This window comes from Pseudophryne corroboree, chromosome 9 (genome assembly GCF_028390025.1).
Source record: "Pseudophryne corroboree isolate aPseCor3 chromosome 9, aPseCor3.hap2, whole genome shotgun sequence".
Lineage (NCBI taxonomy): Eukaryota > Metazoa > Chordata > Amphibia > Anura > Myobatrachidae > Pseudophryne > Pseudophryne corroboree.
Genome location: NC_086452.1, coordinates 400386866 through 400408421, shown reverse-complemented (window position 1 = coordinate 400408421; position 21556 = coordinate 400386866). Strand labels below are relative to the sequence as shown.

At 47.6% G+C, this 21556-nt stretch overlaps 1 protein-coding gene across 3 annotated transcripts in view; it reads left to right on the top strand.

Moving 5' to 3' along the window:
- The window catches only part of FAM3D (FAM3 metabolism regulating signaling molecule D), a 279642-nt gene that overhangs the window by 241770 nt on the left and 16316 nt on the right, over nucleotides 1-21556 (top strand). For all 3 annotated transcript variants that reach the window (XM_063940890.1, XM_063940891.1, XM_063940892.1), the window contains 2 exons: nucleotides 1438-1488; nucleotides 20178-20262. In XM_063940890.1, coding sequence (XP_063796960.1) covers nucleotides 1438-1488; nucleotides 20178-20262 — 136 coding nt within the window. The remainder of the gene's footprint in view (nucleotides 1-1437; nucleotides 1489-20177; nucleotides 20263-21556) is intronic.

Here is a 21556-nt window from a genome sequence, read left to right as displayed (position 1 = left end):
CTCTCACACATATATCTCTCTCTCACACACATACATATCTCTCTCACACACATACATGTATGTATCTCTCCCTGTCTAATCTCTCTCCATGTCTCTGTTCTTCTCTCTCTCTCTCTCTCTCTCTCTCCCGCACACACATACCCAGTCCCAATGAACCCTTTAAAACCAATTTACCCCCTTAACTTCCTCCTACAAAGACCTCACCTCTGCCTCTCCCCTTCACCCTCTGCCTGTTACCCACTCCCTCCCACAGTCACTCACTGTCTCTTCCTTTCACCAACTCTGTCATTCTATGCCTCTCCCTGTCACACTCTGATACCCCTGTCACCCTCTAACTCTCCCTGTCACTCGCTACCTCTTCCTAGTCACAGATTGCCTTTCCCTGTAATGATCTACTTCTCCCTGTCACCCGCTCCTTATCACCTGCTGCCTCTCCTGTCTCCCTCTCCCCGTCACCCTCTCCTGTCACCCTCTCTCTCTCCCCGTCACTCGCTGCCTTTACCTTTAACCCTATCCCCTTCACTCACTGGTTCTCCCTGTTACCTTCTCCCCTTCACCCTCTCCCTATGCCTGTCACCCTCTCCCCATCACCCACTACCTCTCCCTGTAACCCTCTCTCTCCCTGTCAGTCAGTGCCTCTCCCTGTCATCCTCTTCCAAGCAACATATTATGAACTTGAGGGGGGCCCAAAGGGTATTTTTGCACCTGGGGCCATCACTTACAAGTTCCGCCACTGGAGACAGTGGAGCTGATATTGTAGGGGTGTACACACCCACAGGACTCTCTCCATAGCCATGCATCACTGACCTCACCCACATGACATTGATCACACCCACACAGCACTGATCACAGCTCCTCCCCTTCCCAGTATTGGCCCTTGGACATTTTCAGTCCTGGGCCCATGTGGCCCTTTATCCAGCCCTGGTAATAACAATAACATTTTATTTATTTTGCCCTACGTGCATGTTGGCACTCTCATGATGAGGGTACCCAGCGCTTCCGAGCTTTAGTTGCCATAGGCAATAGGATTCAACAGATATAGCAAAGATTCAGCCAAGAACCTTATCAAGGGTGGCCACTCATTCTTAATGATCATCCGTGAACTAAACACAGTGGAGGCAGGCATTTTGTGGGCAATGATTATGAGAATGCAGCTTATGTATCCTCTAGGTCATGGGCCTTCAACCTGTGGCCCTCCAGCTGTTGTGGAACTACACATCCCAGCATGCCCTACTCAGTTTTAGCATGCCTTAATAGCAAAACTGTGGCACGGCATGTTGGGATGTATAGTTCCACAGCAGCTGGAAGGCCGCAGGTTGCACATCATCTAAAAAGTATATAAAGACTATAGTATTAAACAGCAAAAACAAACAAACGAAAAAGTTAAAGATTTTATATCAGATTTTAACATTATTTAATATTCTAATTTATTTTCAGCCACCACGGGGGAAACTCTCGGAACAGGCCATTATGACATGTACTCAGGTGGTAAGTTATCATTTTCTTTATATTTAAGTCTGACAGGTGTAGCTGCCATTTTGTACATGAATGTGTTTTTTTTAACAACTTTATTTAAGTTTTCAAGCATGAAATTGAAAAGGACATAGAAACAGTAATCACCTGAGGTAGGACTTTGTGCCAATGGGGGAGATTTATAAAAGCTTGTAGAGAGGTAAAGTGAGAGTGATAAAGTACCAACCAATCAGCTCCTAACTGCCCTTTTTTCAGTTTGTATTTAAAATATGACAGAATGTGATCTGTGCTAATGTAACATATATCATGAGGCCAAAAATACAAGTATAAGGGATGTCCATTGATTAAAAGTAATGGAAGCAACTTTAACATAGGGGAGTAGGGGAAGAAGGAAGTTGGTGATTGTGGGGTGGTATTCTATTTATTTTTGCCATGGTTGCTATCATGTTTGTGTCCTTGTTGAAGAGATGAGGGATATATACGTTTCTCCAAAGGGTCTTGGCTGCATTTAGTATCTGAGAGGCAAGTTTGACAGAGGGGTGTAGTATTGTGTGCCGGCGGCCAGGCTCCCGGTGACCAGCATACCGGCGCCGGAATCCCGACCGCCGGCATACCGACAGCGTGGCGAGCGCAAACGAGCCCCTTGCGGGCTCGCTGTGCTTGCCACGCTGCGGCCACGCTATTTATTCTCCCTCCAGGGGGGTCGTGGACCCACAAGACGGAGATAAAGTGTTGGTATGCCGGCTGTCGGGATTCCGGCACCGGTATACTGTGCGCCGGGATCCCGACAGCCGGCAAACTGAAGACCACCCTGTCAGAGGGCCCTGATACCGTGAATAAGCAGGCCCAACAGAGAGGACGAATAATTTCTGGTAATGAGTATAAGAGTAATGCTAGAAATAATTGAAGCAGAGGGAGACAATCATGAGACAAGTCTACCAAATGTATAAATAAGATCCGATATTGCCACCACCTCTTCCACATTGGGGGAAAACTGTGCCAAACATGTTTTTGAGTTTGGTTAACATTGTTTTGTAGGAATTTTTTTTTATATGGATTGTGAGCAAATCTTTGGATTTTAGATGCTGTCTTCAACAAGTCTTGCCTCCCAAAATGGGACTTTGATATTAATAGGATTTGAGCTCTGTTGGGGGTCTGGAGAAGTGTTCTAGGAAGTAAGGAAATATACTACCTAATTTGTAGATACAGGAAGGTACTTGCCGCCTGGAGCTTAAACTGCCTTTTTAGTAGATCTAATGAAGCACATTCCCCTTTGTCTAGTACGTCTAGTACTACTCTGACACCCTAAGATGACCAGCGGGGTAAACGATCAGTAGTTTGCCTGGGAATAAATTCAGAGATGTCTCAAAGAGGTGTTAGGCGTGAAGAAACCAAGGAGATGATCATGGCTGTGGAGTCGGTATTGAAGGCAATTTTGGGTGCAAATGTACCAACTTGAGCAAAAATTCAAAATCTTATAATTTTATATACTGTATTGGTGGGGTTACATTAACGCATGTTCGAAGATATCCTCCAGATCAGTCTCATGCTCCTCTAAACACATAAGCCTGATCATTATATTGTAGTGTCTAAAGACTGAACTGTGTGTACAGTATATAACACAGAAAATGGTATGTATCACGCATCGCATATTATACGCTATAATCCTGCCACTTATTGCAAGGATAGCAGTGTTTATTAATGTCATATGCATGCAGAATTCTGAGTATTTACCCATAGGACTGCTCTTCCAATAAGAGCTGTCCTTTGCCGTGTATGGACTTCCGGGTTTTATGACCTTGGAGTCCGACTGTGCATGCACAAGCTGTGGGGGGCTCTGTGATCCCTCTCGGATGTATGCATTAAGAAGCCCATAGGCTTCTATAGACAATGTCATCTATAGGTGGCATGGCCTATCTGGTACAAACTCTAGAAAGTTTTGCTTTCTGGAGCTTGATCCATACGTGGAATGCTGTCAAACCTCTAATAACATTACTTTTTGGAGGCTTGACTGCATTTTACTGTTGGTACTACTAATAATGTTCGTAGCGGTATAGCGGATACTGTAGGTCATAGATGCAGAACACTAATAATGTTGTGCAGCTGCTGGCACCCGGTCCCTCCTCGGCCTTCTTGCAGCAGACCTGCATGAAGAACCCAGCTGGGCAGCTTCACCTAGAGGCTGACGGCTGACTCACTGTAAGGGAGATGTTCCAAGCCCTGGAGAGTAAAAACGGGGAGAGAGATAAAGTACCAGCCAATCAGCTGCTAATTGTCATGTTTCAGGCTGTTTGAATTATCAAAATTCTCTTCCAAGCCCTTAAATCGCATTTCCCATAATTGCGAACTTGCTAACTTTGGCAAATACATTTTTTTGTTAAAAAACACTTAAGGAAGCCCAGTGATAATAACACTATCTTGATATAGCATTATCCAAGTTTTCTCTGACGTCCTAGTGGATGCTGGGTACTCCGTAAGGACCATGGGGTATAGACTGGGCACTCTTAAAAGAAAGATTAGGTACTATATCTGGTGTGCACTGGCTCCTCCCTCTATGCCCCTCCTCCAGACCTCAGTTAGTATCTGTGCCCGGCCAGAGCTGGATGCACCCTAGGGGCTCTCCTGAGCTTCCTAGAAAAGAAAGTATTTGTTAGGTTTTTTATTTTCAGTGAGATCTGCTGGCAACAGACTCACTGCTACGTGGGACTGAGGGGAGAGAAGCGAACCTACCTGCTTGCAGCTAGCTTGGGCTTCTAAGGCTACTGGACACCATTAGCTCCAGAGGGATCGAACACAGGCCCAGTCCTCGGTCGTCCGGTCCCGGAGCCGCGCCGCCGTCCCCCTTGCAGAGCCAGAAAAACGAAGAGAAGTTGAAAATCGGCGGCTGAAGACTCTGGTCTTCATTAAGGTAGCGCACAGCACTGCAGCTGTGCGCCATTGCTCCCTTAGCACACCACACACTCCGGTCACTGATGGGTGCAGGGCGCTGGGGGGGGGCGCCCTGAGCAGCAATTAGATTACCTTACTTGGCGAAAAGCACATAATACAGTCTTATAAACTGTATATGTGCATTAACCCCCGCCATTAAAGTACATAAAAGGACAGAAGCCCGCCGCTGAGGCCCTGGCCTTCTTCCTCAGCACACCGGCGCCATTTTCTCTTCACAGCTCAGCTGGAAGGAAGCTCCCCAGGCTCTCCCCTGCAGTATCCTGGTACACAAAGGGTAAAAAAGAGAGGGGGGGCACATAAATTTAGGCGCAAAACTGTGTATATAAGCTGCTATAGGGGAAAAATCACTCAGTATAGTGTACATCCCTGTATTATATAGCGCTGTGGTGTGTGCTGGCATACTCTCTCTCTGTCTCTCCAAAGGGCCTGGTGGGGGAACTGTCTTCAAATAGAGCATCCCCTGTGTGTGTGTGGTGTGTCGGTACGCGTGTGTCGACATGTCTGAGGTAAAAGGCTCCTCTAAGGAGGTGATAGAGCGGATATGTGTGTGGGAGGGTGTCTCCGTCGACAACGCCGACACCTGTTTGGATATGTGTAAGTGCTGAGGTAAAATTATTGCACAAAAGGTTAGGGAACAGAAAGGAAATCTACCCTGGTCTGTCCCTATGTCACAGAGTCCTTCAGAGTCTCTCTATGTTCATTATCCAAAATAACAAAGTATCGACACGGAGTTTAACTCCACTGTCGACTACGATAATGCAAAGTTACAGCCAAGAGGGCTAAAAGATATTCAATATATGATTATTGGAATAAAAGATGATTTGCATATCACTGATGACTCATCTGTCCCTGACACGAGAGTACACATGTTAAGGGGAAGAATGCTGAGGTAAATTTCCCTCCTCTCATGAGGAAAAAGAGCGGGAATCTCCAGACAAGAGACGGCAGCTTCCCACAAGAGAATTCTCAGGCTGTATCCTTTCCCCACTAGGGCCAGGATGTGTTGAGAATCTTCCCCTTGGGTGTCCTGTTTGCACTAGCTATTCTCAGGGATCCTGCAGATAGTGTGCACATTCTAGTATACTACCCAGACCGGCGATTGTGTCGGCATGGGTTTATAGCGCTGTGGCAGCGTGGACAGGTACCTTATCAGCAGAGATTGAGACCCTAGTATGCATATAAATATTTTAAGATGCTGTCTTAAGTGATAGATATATAATTATAAAGCATGCCCAAAGGGACATAAGTATACTGGGTCCTAGAGACAAAAGCTATGGTGATTTCTGCTTGACATGTCCTGTAGAATATACATTGGGCAGATGATGCCGACTTAAGAGGCATATGGAAGGCTGAGGATTGTGTGGAGAAAGGTTCTCGGGCCTGGTCTCCACAGCTATAGCTGGTAATTCTGATATTTTGCCTTATATTCCTGCACAGCCTAGGAAAGCACGACATTATTAAATGCAGCTTTTCGAATAAAGAAACAAGAAAGTCTGAGGTGCGTCCTTTCTTGTCAGAGCCGGGGGCAGAGGAAAGAAGCTGTACAACACAGCTAGTCCCCAGGAACAGAAGTCCTCCCCGGCCTCTACAAAAATCCACCGCATGTCGCTGGGGCTCCACAGGCGGAGCTAGGCCCGGTGGGGACACGCCTTCGTAAGTTCAGCCACAAGTGGGTTCACTCCCTGTTAGATCCCTGGGCAATAGAAATTGTATCGCAGGGATACAGGCTGGACTGTGAGAAGATGCCCCCTCACCGAGGACCCGGCGGGCTTCCCCCCAAGAGAGGGAGCCAGTGTTAAGTGCAATTCGTAAATTGTATCTTCAACAGGTGGTGGTCAAGGGTCCCCTCCTTCAACAAGAGGGTGTTATTATTCGACCATGTTATAATCCCGAAACCAGACGGTTCGGTTAGACCCATATTGTATTAAAATCCCTGAACATATACCTGAAAAGGTTCAGGTTCAAGATGGAATCGCTAAGAGCGGTCATTGCAAGCCTGAAATGAATCGGGACATAAGGGATGCATACCTTCGTGTCCCCATTTATCCACCTCATCAGGCGTACCTCAGAATTGCGGTACGGGATTGTCATTACCAATTTCACCAAGGTAATGGCGGATATGATGGTGCTCCTGCGGAAGCAAGGTGTCACTATTATCTAGAGATGAGCGCCGGAAATTTTTCGGGTTTGGTTTTGGGTTCGGTTCCGCGGCCGTGTTTTGGGTTCGACCGCGTTTTGGCAAAACCTCACCGAATTTTTTTTGTCGGATTCGGGTGTTTTTTTCAAAAAACCCTAAAAAACAGCTTAAATCATAGAATTTGGGGGTAATTTTGATCCCAAAGTATTATTAACCTCAAAAAACATAATTTACACTCATTTTCAGCCTATTCTGAACACATCACACCTCACAATATTATTTTTAGTCCTAAAATTTGCACCGAGGTCGCTGTGTGAGTAAGATAAGCGACCCTAGTGGCCGACACAAACACCGGGCCCATCTAGGAGTGGCACTGCAGTGTCACGCAGGATGTCCCTTCCAAAAAACCCTCCCCAAACAGCACATGACGCAAAGAAAAAAAGAGGCGCAATGAGGTAGCTGTGTGAGTAAGATTAGCGACCCTAGTGGCCGACACAAACACCGGGCCCATCTAGGAGTGGCACTGCAGTGTCACGCAGGATGTCCCTTCCAAAAAACCCTCAAACCCTCCCCAAACAGCACATGACGCAAAGAAAAAAAGAGGCGCAATGAGGTAGCTGACTGTGTGAGAAAGATAAGCGACCCTAGTGGCCGACACAAACACCGGGCCCATCTAGGAGTGGCACTGCAGTGTCACGCAGGATGTCCCTTCCAAAAAACCCTCCCCAAACAGCACATGACGCAAAGAAAAAAAGAGGCGCAATGAGGTAGCTGTGTGAGAAAGATAAGCGACCCTAGTGGCCGACACAAACACCGGGCCCATCTAGGAGTGGCACTGCAGTGTCACGCAGGATGTCCCTTCCAAAAAACCCTCCCCAAACAGCACATGACGCAAAGAAAAATAAAAGAAAAAAGAGGTGCAAGATGGAATTGTCCTTGGGCCCTTCCCACCCACCCTTATGTTGTATAAACAAAACAGGACATGCACACTTTAACCAACCCATCATTTCAGTGACAGGGTCTGCCACACGACTGTGACTGAAATGACGGGTTGGTTTGGACCCCCACCAAAAAAGAAGCAATTAATCTCTCCTTGCACAAACTGGCTCTACAGAGGCAAGATGTCCACCTCATCATCATCCTCCGATATATCACCGTGTACATCCCCCTCCTCACAGATTATCAATTCGTCCCCACTGGAATCCACCATGTCAGCTCCCTGTGTACTTTGTGGAGGCAATTGCTGCTGGTCAATGTCTCCGCGGAGGAATTGATTATAATTCATTTTAATGAACATCATCTTCTCCACATTTTCTGGATGTAACCTCGTACGCCGATTGCTGACAAGGTGAGCGGCGGCACTAAACACTCTTTCGGAGTACACACTTGTGGGAGGGCAACTTAGGTAGAATAAAGCCAGTTTGTGCAAGGGCCTCCAAATTGCCTCTTTTTCCTGCCAGTATAAGTACGGACTGTGTGACGTGCCTACTTGGATGCGGTCACTCATATAATCCTCCACCATTCTATCAATGGTGATAGAATCATATGCAGTGACAGTAGACGACATGTCCGTAATGGTTGTCAGGTCCTTCAGTCCGGACCAGATGTCAGCATCAGCAGTCGCTCCAGACTGCCCTGCATCACCGCCAGCGGGTGGGCTCGGAATTCTGAGCCTTTTCCTCGCACCCCCAGTTGCGGGAGAATGTGAAGGAGGAGATGTTGACAGGTCGCGTTCCGCTTGACTTGACAATTTTCTCACCAGCAGGTCTTTGAAACCCAGCAGACTTGTGTGCGCCGGAAAGAGAGATCCAAGGTAGGTTTTAAATCTAGGATCGAGCACGGTGGCCAAAATGTAGTGCTCTGATTTCAACAGATTGACCACCCGTGAATCCTTGTTAAGCGAATTAAGGGCTCCATCCACAAGTCCCACATGCCTAGCGGAATCGCTCTGTCTTAGCTCCTCCTTCAATGTCTCCAGCTTCTTCTGCAAAAGCCTGATGAGGGGAATGACCTGACTCAGGCTGGCAGTGTCTGAACTGACTTCACGTGTGGCAAGTTCAAAAGGTTGCAGAACCTTGCACAACGTTGAAATCATTCTCCACTGCGCTTGAGACAGGTGCATTCCACCTCCTATATCGTGGTCAGTTGTATAGGCTTGAATGGCCTTTTGCTGCTCCTCCAACCTCTGAAGCATATAGAGGGTTGAATTCCACCTCGTTACCACCTCCTGCTTCAGATGATGGCAGGGCAGGTTCAGGCGTTTTTGGTGGTGCTCCAGTCTTCTGTACGTGCTGCCTGTACGCCGAAAGTGTCCCGCAATTTTTCTGGCCACCGACAGCATCTCTTGCACGCCCCTGTCGTTTTTTAAAAAATTCTGCACCACCAAATTCAAGGTATGTGCAAAACATGGGACGTGCTGGAATTTGCCCAGATGTAATGCACGCACAATATTGCTGGCGTTGTCCGATGCCACAAATCCACAGGAGAGTCCAATTGGGGTAAGCCATTCCGCGATGATCTTCCTCAGTTGCCGTAAGAGGTTTTCAGCTGTGTGCGTATTCTGGAAACCGGTGATACAAAGCGTAGCCTGCCTAGGAACGAGTTGGCGTTTGCGAGATGCTGCTACTGGTGCCGCCGCTGCTGTTCTTGCGGCGGGAGTCCATACATCTACCCAGTGGGCTGTCACAGTCATATAGTCCTGACCCTGCCCTGCTCCACTTGTCCACATGTCCGTGGTTAAGTGGACATTGGGTACAGCTGCATTTTTTAGGACACTGGTGACTCTTTTTCTGAGGTCTGTGTACATTTTCGGTATCGCAACCCTAGAGAAATGGAACCTAGATGGTATTTGGTACCGGGGACACAGTACCTCCAACAAGTCTCTAGTTGGCTCTGCAGTAATGATGGATACCGGAACCACGTTTCTCACCACCCAGGATGTCAAGGCCTCAGTTATCCGCTTTGCAGTAGGATGACTGCTGTGATATTTAATCTTCCTCGCAAATGACTGTTGGACAGTCAATTGCTTGGTGGAAGTAGTAAAAGTGGTCTTACGACTTCCTCTCTGGGATGACCATCGACTCCCAGCAGCAACAACAGCAGCGCCAGCAGCAGTAGGCGTTACACGCAAGGATGCATCGGAGGAATCCCAGGCAGGAGAGGACTCGTCAGACTTGCCAGTGACATGGCCTGCAGGACTATTGGCATTCCTGGGGAAGGAGGAAATTGACACTGAGGGAGTTGGTGGGGTGGTTTGCGTGAGCTTGGTTACAAGAGGAAGGGATTTACTGGTCAGTGGAGTGCTTCCGCTGTCACCCAAAGTTTTTGAACTTGTCACTGACTTATTATGAATGCGCTGCAGGTGACGTATAAGGGAGGATGTTCCGAGGTGGTTAACGTCCTTACCCCTACTTATTACAGCTTGACAAAGGGAACACACGGCTTGACACCTGTTGTCCGCATTTCTGGTGAAATACCTCCACACCGAAGAGCTGATTTTTTTGGTATTTTCACCTGGCATGTCAACGGCCATATTCGTCCCACGGACAACAGGTGTCTCCCCGGGTGCCTGACTTAAACAAACCACCTCACCATCAGAATCCTCCTTGTCAATTTCCTCCCCAGCGCCAGCAACACCCATATCCTCCTCATCCTGGTGGACTTCAACACTGACATCTTCAATCTCACTATCAGGAACTGGACTGCGGGTGCTCCTTCCAGCACTTGCAGGGGGCGTGCAAATGGTGGAAGGCGCATGCTCTTCACATCCAGTGTTGGGAAGGTCAGGCATCGCAACCGACACAATTGGACTCTCCTTGTGGATTTGGGATTTCGAAGAACGCACAGTTCTTTGCTGTGCTTTTGCCAGCTTGAGTCGTTTCATTTTTCTAGCGAGAGGCTGAGTGCTTCCATCCTCATGTGAAGCTGAACCACTAGCCATGAACATAGGCCAGGGCCTCAGCCGTTCCTTGCCACTCCGTGTGGTAAATGGCATATTGGCAAGTTTACGCTTCTCCTCCGACAATTTTAGTTTAGGTTTTGGAGTCCTTTTTTTTCTGATATTTGGTGTTTTGGATTTGACATGCTCTGTACTATGACATTGGGCATCGGCCTTGGCAGACGACGTTGCTGGCATTTCATCGTCTCGGCCATGACTAGTGGCAGCAGCTTCAGCACGAGGTGGAAGTGGATCTTGATCTTTCCCTAATTTTGGAACCTCAACTTTTTTGTTCTCCATATTTTATAGGCAGAACTAAAAGGCACCTCAGGTAAACAATGGAGATGGATGGATTGGATACTAGTATACAATTATGGACGGACTGCCACGGTTAGGTGGTATAAAAAAACCACGGTTAGGTGGTATATATTATAATAATAATACAATTATGGATGGACGGACTGCCTGCCGACTGCCGACACAGAGGTAGCCACAGCCGTGAACTACCGCACTGTACACTGGTTGATAAAGAGATAGTAGTATACTCGTAACAACTAGTATGACACTATGACGACGGTATAAAGAAAGAAAAAAAAATACCACAGTTAGGTGGTATATATTATAATAATAATACAATTATGGATGGACGGACTGCCTGCCGACTGCCGACACAGAGGTAGCCACAGCCGTGAACTACCGCACTGTACACTGGTTGATAAAGAGATAGTAGTATACTCGTAACAACTAGTATGACACTATGACGACGGTATAAAGAAAGAAAAAAAAATACCACAGTTAGGTGGTATATATTATAATAATAATACAATTATGGATGGACGGACTGCCTGCCGACTGCCGACACAGAGGTAGCCACAGCCGTGAACTACCGCACTGTACACTGGTTGATAAAGAGATAGTAGTATACTCGTAACAACTAGTATGACACTATGACGACGGTATAAAGAAAGAAAAAAAAATACCACGGTTAGGTGGTATATATTATAATAATAATACAATTATGGATGGACGGACTGCCTGCCGACTGCCGACACAGAGGTAGCCACAGCCGTGAACTACCGCACTGTACACTGGTTGATAAAGAGATAGTAGTATACTCGTAACAACTAGTATGACACTATGACGACGGTATAAAGAATGAAAAAAAAACCACGGTTAGGTGGTATATATTATAATAATAATACAATTATGGATGGACGGACTGCCTGCCGACTGCCGACACAGAGGTAGCCACAGCCGTGAACTACCGCACTGTACACTGGTTGATAAAGAGATAGTAGTATACTCGTAACAACTAGTATGACACTATGACGACGGTATAAAGAATGGAAAAAAAACCACGGTTAGGTGGTATATATTATAATAATAATACAATTATGGATGGACGGACTGCCTGCCGACTGCCGACACAGAGGTAGCCACAGCCGTGAACTACCGCACTGTACACTGGTTGATAAAGAGATAGTAGTATACTCGTAACAACTAGTATGACACTATGACGACGGTATAAAGAAAGAAAAAAAAATACCACAGTTAGGTGGTATATATTATAATAATAATACAATTATGGATGGACGGACTGCCTGCCGACTGCCGACACAGAGGTAGCCACAGCCGTGAACTACCGCACTGTACACTGGTTGATAAAGAGATAGTAGTATACTCGTAACAACTAGTATGACACTATGACGACGGTATAAAGAATGAAAAAAAACCCACGGTTAGGTGGTATATATTATAATAATAATACAATTATGGATGGACGGACTGCCTGCCGACTGCCGACACAGAGGTAGCCACAGCCGTGAACTACCGCACTGTACACTGGTTGATAAAGAGATAGTAGTATACTCGTAACAACTAGTATGACACTATGACGACGGTATAAAGAAAGAAAAAAAAATACCACAGTTAGGTGGTATATATTATAATAATAATACAATTATGGATGGACGGACTGCCTGCCGACTGCCGACACAGAGGTAGCCACAGCCGTGAACTACCGCACTGTACACTGGTTGATAAAGAGATAGTAGTATACTCGTAACAACTAGTATGACACTATGACGACGGTATAAAGAAAGAAAAAAAAATACCACGGTTAGGTGGTATATATTATAATAATAATACAATTATGGATGGACGGACTGCCTGCCGACTGCCGACACAGAGGTAGCCACAGCCGTGAACTACCGCACTGTACACTGGTTGATAAAGAGATAGTAGTATACTCGTAACAACTAGTATGACACTATGACGACGGTATAAAGAATGAAAAAAAAACCACGGTTAGGTGGTATATATTATAATAATAATACAATTATGGATGGACGGACTGCCTGCCGACTGCCGACACAGAGGTAGCCACAGCCGTGAACTACCGCACTGTACACTGGTTGATAAAGAGATAGTAGTATACTCGTAACAACTAGTATGACACTATGACGACGGTATAAAGAATGAAAAAAAAACCACGGTTAGGTGGTATATATTATAATAATAATACAATTATGGATGGACGGACTGCCTGCCGACTGCCGACACAGAGGTAGCCACAGCCGTGAACTACCGCACTGTACACTGGTTGATAAAGAGATAGTAGTATACTCGTAACAACTAGTATGACACTATGACGGTATAAAGAATGAAAAAAAAACCACGGTTAGGTGGTATATATTATAATAATAATACAATTATGGATGGACGGACTGCCTGCCGACTGCCGACACAGAGGTAGCCACAGCCGTGAACTACCGCACTGTACACTGGTTGATAAAGAGATAGTAGTATACTCGTAACAACTAGTATGACACTATGACGACGGTATAAAGAAAGAAAAAAAAATACCACGGTTAGGTGGTATATATTGTAATACAATTATGGATGGACGGACTGCCTGCCGAGTTCCGACTGCCGACACAGAGGTAGCCACAGCCGTGAACTACCGCACTGTACTGTGTCTGCTGCTAATATAGACTGGTTGATAAAGAGATAGTATACAATACATACAACAATATACTACTATACTGGTGGTCAGGCACTGGTCACCACTAGTCACACTGGCAGTGGCACTCCTGCAGCAAAAGTGTGCACTGTTTAATTTTAAATTAATATAATATTATGTACTCCTGGGGGCTCCTGCTATAACAACCTGCAGTGCTCCCCAGTCTCCCCCACAATTATTATAAGCTTTGCCTTTTATACATTGATGTGCAGCACACTGGGCTGAGCTGAGTGCACACAGACTGAGTCACACTGTGTGACTGGCTGCTGCTGTGTATCGTTTTTTTTCAGGCAGAGAACGGATATAGCAGAGAACGGACGGATATATTATATTAAAATAAATAAAAGTTAACTAACAACAACTGCACTGGTCACTGTGGTAAACTCTGTCTGACTCTGCACAATCTCTCTCTCTCTTCTAATCTAATTTCTAATGGAGAGGACGCCAGCCACGTCCTCTCCCTATCAATCTCAATGCACGTGTGAAAATGGCGGCGACGCGCGGCTCCTTATATAGAATCCGAGTCTCGCGAGAATCCGACAGCGTCATGATGACGTTCGGGCGCGCTCGGGTTAACCGAGCAAGGCGGGAGGATCCGAGTCTGCTCGGACCCGTGAAAAAAAACATGAAGTTCGTGCGGGTTCGGTTTCAGAGAAACCGAACCCGCTCATCTCTACTATTATCACATACTTGGATGATCTCCTCATAAAAGCGAGATCAAGAGAGCAGTTGCTGGACAGCGTATCACCTTCTCTGGAAGTGAAACGGCAACACGACTGGATTCTATATATTCCGAAGTCGCAGTTGGTTCCTACAGCTCATCTGCCTCGCCTAGGCATGATCCTAGACACAGACCAGAAGAGGGTTTATCTCCCGATAGAGAGAGCTCAGGAGCTCATGACACTGGTCAGGAATCCATTGAAAGCCAAAACAGGTGTCAGTGCATCACTGCACTCGAGTCCTGGGAAGGATGATGGCATCATACGAGGCCATCCCCTTCGGCTGGTTCCATGCAAGGACAATGGAACTTACTGGACAAGTGGTCCGGATCACATCTTCAGATGCATCGGTTAATCACCCTATCCCCCAGGGCCAGGGTGTTTCTCCTGTGGTGGCTGCGGAGTGCTCACCTTCTCGAGGGCCGCAGATTCGGCATTCAGGACTGGGTCCTGGTGACCACGGATGCAAGCCTCCGAGGGTGGGGGGCAGTTACACAGGGAAGAAAATTCCAAGGTTTGTGGTCAAGCCAACAGACTTGCCTTCACATCAATATCCTGGAACTAAGGGCCATATACAACGCCCTAAGTCAAGCGGAGTTCCTGCTTCGCGACCAACCGGTTCTGATCCAGTCAGACCGCAGGGGCTCATGTAAACCGCCAGGGCGGCACAAGGAGCAGGGTGGCGAGGGTAGAAGCCACCAGAATTCTTCGCTGGGCGGAGAATCAAGTAAGCGCACTGTCAGCAGTGTTCATTCCGGGAGTGGACACGACCTCCACCCGGGAAAGTGGTGACTTCATCAGGAAGTCTTCACGCAGTTTTGCAAATTGATGGAAACTGCCTCAGGTGGACTACATGGCGTCCCACCTCAATAAAAAGATAAAAAAGGTTTTACGCTGGGTCAAGGGACTCTCAGGCGATAGCTGTGGTCGCACTAGTAACACCGTGGGTGTTCCAGTCAATCTATATATTCCCTCCTCTTCCTCTCAGACCCAAGGGCTGAGAATTGTAATAAACGGAGGAGTGTGAACAATATTCTTTGCTCCGGATTGGCCAAGAAGGACTCGGTACCCGGAACTGCAAGAAATGCTCTCAGAGGACCCATGGCCTCTGCCTCTCAGTCAGGACATGTTGCAACAGGGACCCTGTCTGATCCAAGACTTACCGCGGCTGCGTTGGACGGCATGGCGGTTGAACGCCGGATCCTAGCGGAAAAGGGCATTCCGGATGCAGTTATTCCTACGCTGATAAAGGCTAGGAAAGACGTGACAGCAAGACTTTTTCACTGTATATGGCGAAAATAGGTTGCTTGGTGTGTGGCCGGGAAGGCCCTACAGAGGAATTCCAGGGGGGTCGATTCCTGCACTTCCTACAGTCAGGAGTGACTATGGGCCTAAAATTAGGATCCATAAAGGCCAAGATTTCGGCCCTATCCCTTTTTTTTCTCAAAAAGAACTGGCTTCACTGCCTGAAGTTCGGACGTTGTTACAGGGGTGCTGCATAATCAGCCCCTTTTGTGCCTCCAGTGGCACCTTGGGATCTTAACGTGTGTTGGATTCCTAAAATCCCACTGGTTTGAGCCACTTAAGACCGTGGAGCTAAAATATCTCACGTGGAAAGTGGTCATGCTTTTGGCCTTAGCTTGGACTAGGCGTGTGTCAGAATTGGCGGCTTTGTCATGTAAAAGCCCATATCTGATCTTCCATATGGAAAGGGCAGAATGGAGGACTCGTCCCCAATTTCTCCCTAAGGTGGTATCATCGTTTCATTTGAACCAACCTATTGTGGTGCCTGCGGCTACTAGGGACTTGGAGGATTCCAAGTTGCTGGACGTAGTCCGGGCCCTGAAACTTTATGTTTCCAGGACGGCTAGAGTCAGAAAAACTGACTCGCTATTTATCCTGCATGCACCCAACAAGCTGGGTGCTCCTGCTTCAAAGCAGACTATTGCTCGCTGGATCTGTAGCACGATTCAGCTTGCACATTCTGCGGCTGGACTGCCGCATCCTAAATTAGTAAAAGCCCATTCCACGAGTAAGGTGGGCTCTTCTTGGGCGGCTGCCCGAGGGGTCTCGGCTTTACAACTTTGCCAAGCTGCTACTTGGTCGGGTTCAAACACTTTTGCAAAAATTCTACAAGTTTGATACCCTGGCTGAGGAGGACCTTGAGTTTGCTCATTCGGTGCTGCAGAGTCATCCGCACTCTCCCGCCCGTTTGGGAGCTTTGGTATAATCCCCATGGTCCTTACGGAGTACCCAGCATCCACTAGGACGTCAGAGAAAATAAGAATTTACTCACCGGTAATTCTATTTCTCGTAGTCCGTAGTGGATGCTGGGAGCCCGTCCCAAGTGCGGACTCTCTGCAATACATGTATATAGTTATTGCTTAACTAAAGGGTTATTGTATGAGCCATCTGTTGAGAGAGGCTCAGTTATTGTTCATACTGTTAACTGGGTATAGTTATCACGAGTTGTACGGTGTGATTGGTGTGGCTGGTATGAGTCTTACCCTGGATTCCAAATCCTTTCCTAGTAATGTCAGCTCTTCCGGGCACAGTTTCCCTAACTGAGGTCTGGAGGAGGGGCATAGAGGGAGGAGCCAGTGCACACCAGATATAGTACCTAATCTTTCTTTTAAGAGTGCCCAGTCTCCTGCGGAGCCCGTCTATACCCCATGGTCCTTACGGAGTACCCAGCATCCACTACGGACTACGAGAAATAGAATTACCGGTGAGTAAATTCTTATTAGCTTCTGGTTCCCCTGCACAGCCTTCTCTGTCTGCTGGCAGTGAAAGCTGTGTTCGGATCCGGCCCCTGTGATCAGCCATGTGACACACAGACACACAGGCTGATCACTATGTGGGAAAAAGAAAAAGAAAAGTTACAAAATAATAATGCTTACCTGCACCCGGGGACTGGTGATCGGTGATCCGGTGAGGGCAGACAGTCATCAGATCGCTGTGCTCCTGCTGTGACCCCCAGTGTTGTAAAGTGATGCTGCACAGTGGCATCTCACTTTATAGCACCTGGGGTCATAGAGGAGCACAGGATCAGATGACCGGCTGCACTGCTGGATCACTGACCACCAGTCCTGGCTGTAGGTAAGTTTAATTCAAGTGGGGGAGGGTATGGGAAGGGGGGTAGGAGGCGGCACATACGCGGACACAATGGGGGTCATTCCGAGTTGATCGCTAGCTGCCGTTGTTCGCAGCGCAGCGATCAGGCTAAAAATTGGCACTTCTGCACATGCGTATGGTGCGCACTGCGCACGCGTGACGTACTTTCACAAAAGCCAATGTAGTTTTACACAAGGTCTAGCGACGCTTTTCAGTCGCACTGCTGATCGTTGAGTGATTGACAGGAAGTGGGTGTTTCTGGGTGGTAACTGACCGTTTTCGGGGTGTGTGTGAAAAAACGCAGGCGTGCCAGATAAAAACGCAGGAGTGGCTGAAGAAACGGGTGAGTGGCTGGCCGAACGCAGGGCGTGTTTGTGACGTCAAAACAGGAACTAAACAGACTGAAGTGATCGCAAGGTAGGAGTAGGTCTGCAGCTACTCTGAAACTGCACAATTTTTTTTTGTAGCAGCGCTGCGATCCTTTCATTCGCACTTCTGCTAAGATAAGATACACTCCCAGAGGGTGGCGGCCTAGCGTTTGCACTGCTGCTAAAAGCAGCTAGCGAGCGATCAACTCGGAATGAGGGCCAATATCAGGGCATATTTCGCAAAAAATACTTTGAGAATTGCGGTAAGTGGATTTGCAGGGACAGAGCTTTCTCGTTTAGCTCTGTCCCGGCATGCGATAATTGATACATCCCTGCGATGTAATCATCTATCACATCCCATCCTCACCTGAGATGCGAATTGTGATAAATATGCCTGTAAGTATATCTGCCCCTGTATGTGAACAGTCCCTGCCCGGAGCTGCAATGCAGCATCAGCATGTGGACATGGCTGTGACTCTGTTACGGGGAAAGATCACCCTGATGCCCCCCTTCATCTGTGTGCAGCCACTGGTGCCCCCTTTGCAAAATATTTTTGGAGGGGGAATGGCCATACCTCCCCATACTCAGTCCCGTGGCTGCTCTTGACAGCCCTGACTGTATTAAACAACAGTAGGGGGACTCATGACCAGCACAGAAGGGTGGGTTTGAGGGAAAACAAAACTGTAGCTTTTAAATAAAATTATATTTTATGTTTAATCAATCTAAGTAGTCTGATGATTTACATTGAGCCTTGTGCTACAATTTTGCTACAGTAAATTTGTTATTACTGATTAATCTACATTAATATACATTTGCCTTTCAAAATGTTGGTGCACCGTCTCCACAGCGCTGGTGGTGATAAACTGGGATTTGCATTAATCCACATCTGGCAGGAGAAACTAATTAAATGTGAAAAAAGTGCTAACGGAGTTTTCTACATAGCTGCCACAGAGGGCCTAATTCACACCTGGGGGTCATCCCGACCCGTTCGCACGCAGCGGTTTGTCGCTGCAGTGCGTACGGGTCCAGAATGCGCATGCGCGACGGCCGCAATGCGCGTGCGCAACATTGCCCGGCGAGTTACGTCACGACCTACGAAGGAAGAGGTCGCAGGGCGGGCCGCAAAGAAGATTGACAGAAAGAAGGCTTACCTGGGCGTATTCGGACCATTGGAGACCATTTTCGGGGAGTGGAGAAGAAAACGCAGGCGTGTCCAGCAGAACGGAGGGCAGATGTCTGACGTCAAAGCCAGCCCCAGCATCGCTGAGATCGACGCACAGGGTAAGTATGTCCAGGGCTAGTCTAGTTTTGCTTTAAGTTTTTTTTTTTAGCTTAGCAGGGCTGCACAAGCGATCGCAGCCCTGCTAAGCTAAAATACACTCCCCCATAGGCGTGTACTAGTTGATCGCAGCAGCAGCAGCAGCAAAAAGTTGCTGGCTGCGAACAACTCGGAATGACCACCCATAGCCGTGCAATATTTAGCACGGCTACGATCAGCCACCTTGACATGCCTGGGGAGCCCAGCACAGGGCTAGTCCGCCCCACATGTCTGGCTCTGACCCCCCCACCCCTACCCCCGCACATGTACAAAAGCATTGCACTGCGGCGATGCTTTTGTATCTGAAGAGTAGCTCCCTACCAGCGCAGCTCCTGCGCGCTGATAGGGAACTACCTGTTGCTCTCCGGGTCGCAGCGGCTGCGTGTGATGTCACGCAGCCACAGCGGACTGCCCCCGGCACGGTCTGGGCATGCCTGTGTTGCCTGGACCGCACCCCCAAAAATCAGGCAGAGGCTATCGCTGGGCTGAGATACCGATCGCATCTCTGGCATGCGCCGACGCACTGCGATGGCTGTGCATGCGCAGTTCAGACTTGATCGCCCTCTGTGCGAAAATGCACTGCAGCGATCAGGTCTGAATATGCCCCAGAGTCAAGGAAATCGCCTTCTAGTGCAGCCCAGCTGGGGGCGCAATGTGGCTGTACACCGGCTATAGTCAGTGGTTAGTGAGAGGATAGGTATTCCGATGGTGTTTTACTTTTATTGGGTCAATTCAATTAGGTGGATGGGCCACTGTTCATCACTGCGATGTTCATCTTTGAAAATCGGCACAGTTGGGAAGTCTTTTATTGACAGGGGAGCCGGTCTCAGAGGTAAAAACGTGGCGTAAAATATAAACTTAATATGGTTTCAAAATTAATTTATTCACGCAGATCTATGATTTCATAAATAAAGAGAATACATTGACAATATGTCAGACAAATGTGCTATATTGCTATCAATGCAATAAGAACTTTGATGTAGCAGACACTGTGGTGGCTATGACTTTGCGATAGAGGGCCCAATCGCAGTTTTGCTATAGGGACCAGATAGTCTGGTTATATATTATACAAACTTTTTTTTCAAATTCTGTCATCTTTATGATTTGGAATATTCTTAATTTGTTTCTTATTCTTCTAAGATATAAAGGAAGTTAAGGCGTTCTTTGAGCCCGTAAAAGATGGCACCCTGATATTTATTGCAACATACGATGATCCATCCACAAAGTGAGTAAAACACTGTAGTGTGTGAATATACCTATGTTATTTTCTGTCCTGCGAATCAGTGGCGGAACTAGCGAGCGGTGGGCCCAGGTGCAGCAAAATGCTTTGCCCCCCCCCCCCCCCCCCCATCCCATCCAAGTACACCCCCTCACCCCTGGAGAGGATCTGGTGAGGGGGGGACCTGCTCAGGGCCAGAGAAATGGATACCTAGCAACAGTGCCGTAACTAGACATTTTAGCACTGTGTGCAAGAAACGGCATCGGAGCCCCAGCCCAGCATGCAAAACAGGGGCAGTGCGCGCCGTAGGCGCGCCCAAAAATACATAGTGGCGTGGCTTCGTGTGGAAGGGGTGTGGCCACAAAATAATACCAATTCATAAAACGGTGCACAGTAGTCTCAATTATTGAAATTATGCCGCACAGTAGCACCACTACACCAGGTAGAGACCCTTTTACACCTTACAGCGGACAGATTCCTCTTTTTACATATTACGGCAGACAGCGTCCCCCTTTTTACACATAACGGCAGACAGCGTGCACTTTTTACACATAACGGCAGACAGCGTCCCCTTTTTACACATAACGGCAGACAGCGTGCCCTTGTTACACATAGCGGCAGACAGCGTACACTTTTTACACATAACGGCAGACAGCGTCCTCCTTTTTACACATTACGGCAGACAGCGTCCCCTTTTTACACATTACGGCAGACAGCGTGCCCTTGTTACACATTACGGCAGACAGCGTCCCCCTTTTTACACATTGCGGCAGGCAGATTCCCCCTTTTTACACATTGCGACAGGCAGATTCCTCATTTTTACACATAGCGGCAGGCAGTCCCAATAAAGACAGAAAGAAAGAAAGAAAGAAAGAAAGAAAGAAAGAAAGAAAGAAAGAAAGAAAGAAAGAAAGAAAGAAAGAAAGAGAGAAAGAAAGAGAAAGAAAGAAAGAAAAAAAGGAGACAGAAAGAAAGAAGAATTATACTTACCCTCTCCGCTGGCTCAGGCTCCTCGGTTCAGCTTAACGATTCCCGGGCAGTAGAGAAGGAGGAGGAGGGAGGTGGAGGAGGGAGCCGCAGCAGCGCTGTGTTATTGCTGGAGGCGCTGCTGCTGCTGCCCGTCTGCTTCACTATAGGCTGTTCTCGGAAGACAGCCTATAGTGAAGCAGAGAGGCAGCAGCAGCAGCGCCTCCACCAGTAACAAAGCGCTGCTGCGGCTCCCTCCTCCACCTCCCTCCTCCTCCTTCCCCCGTACCGCTGCTCCTCTCCGGGCGGCTGTGCGCTGCGGGCAGCGGTTGCC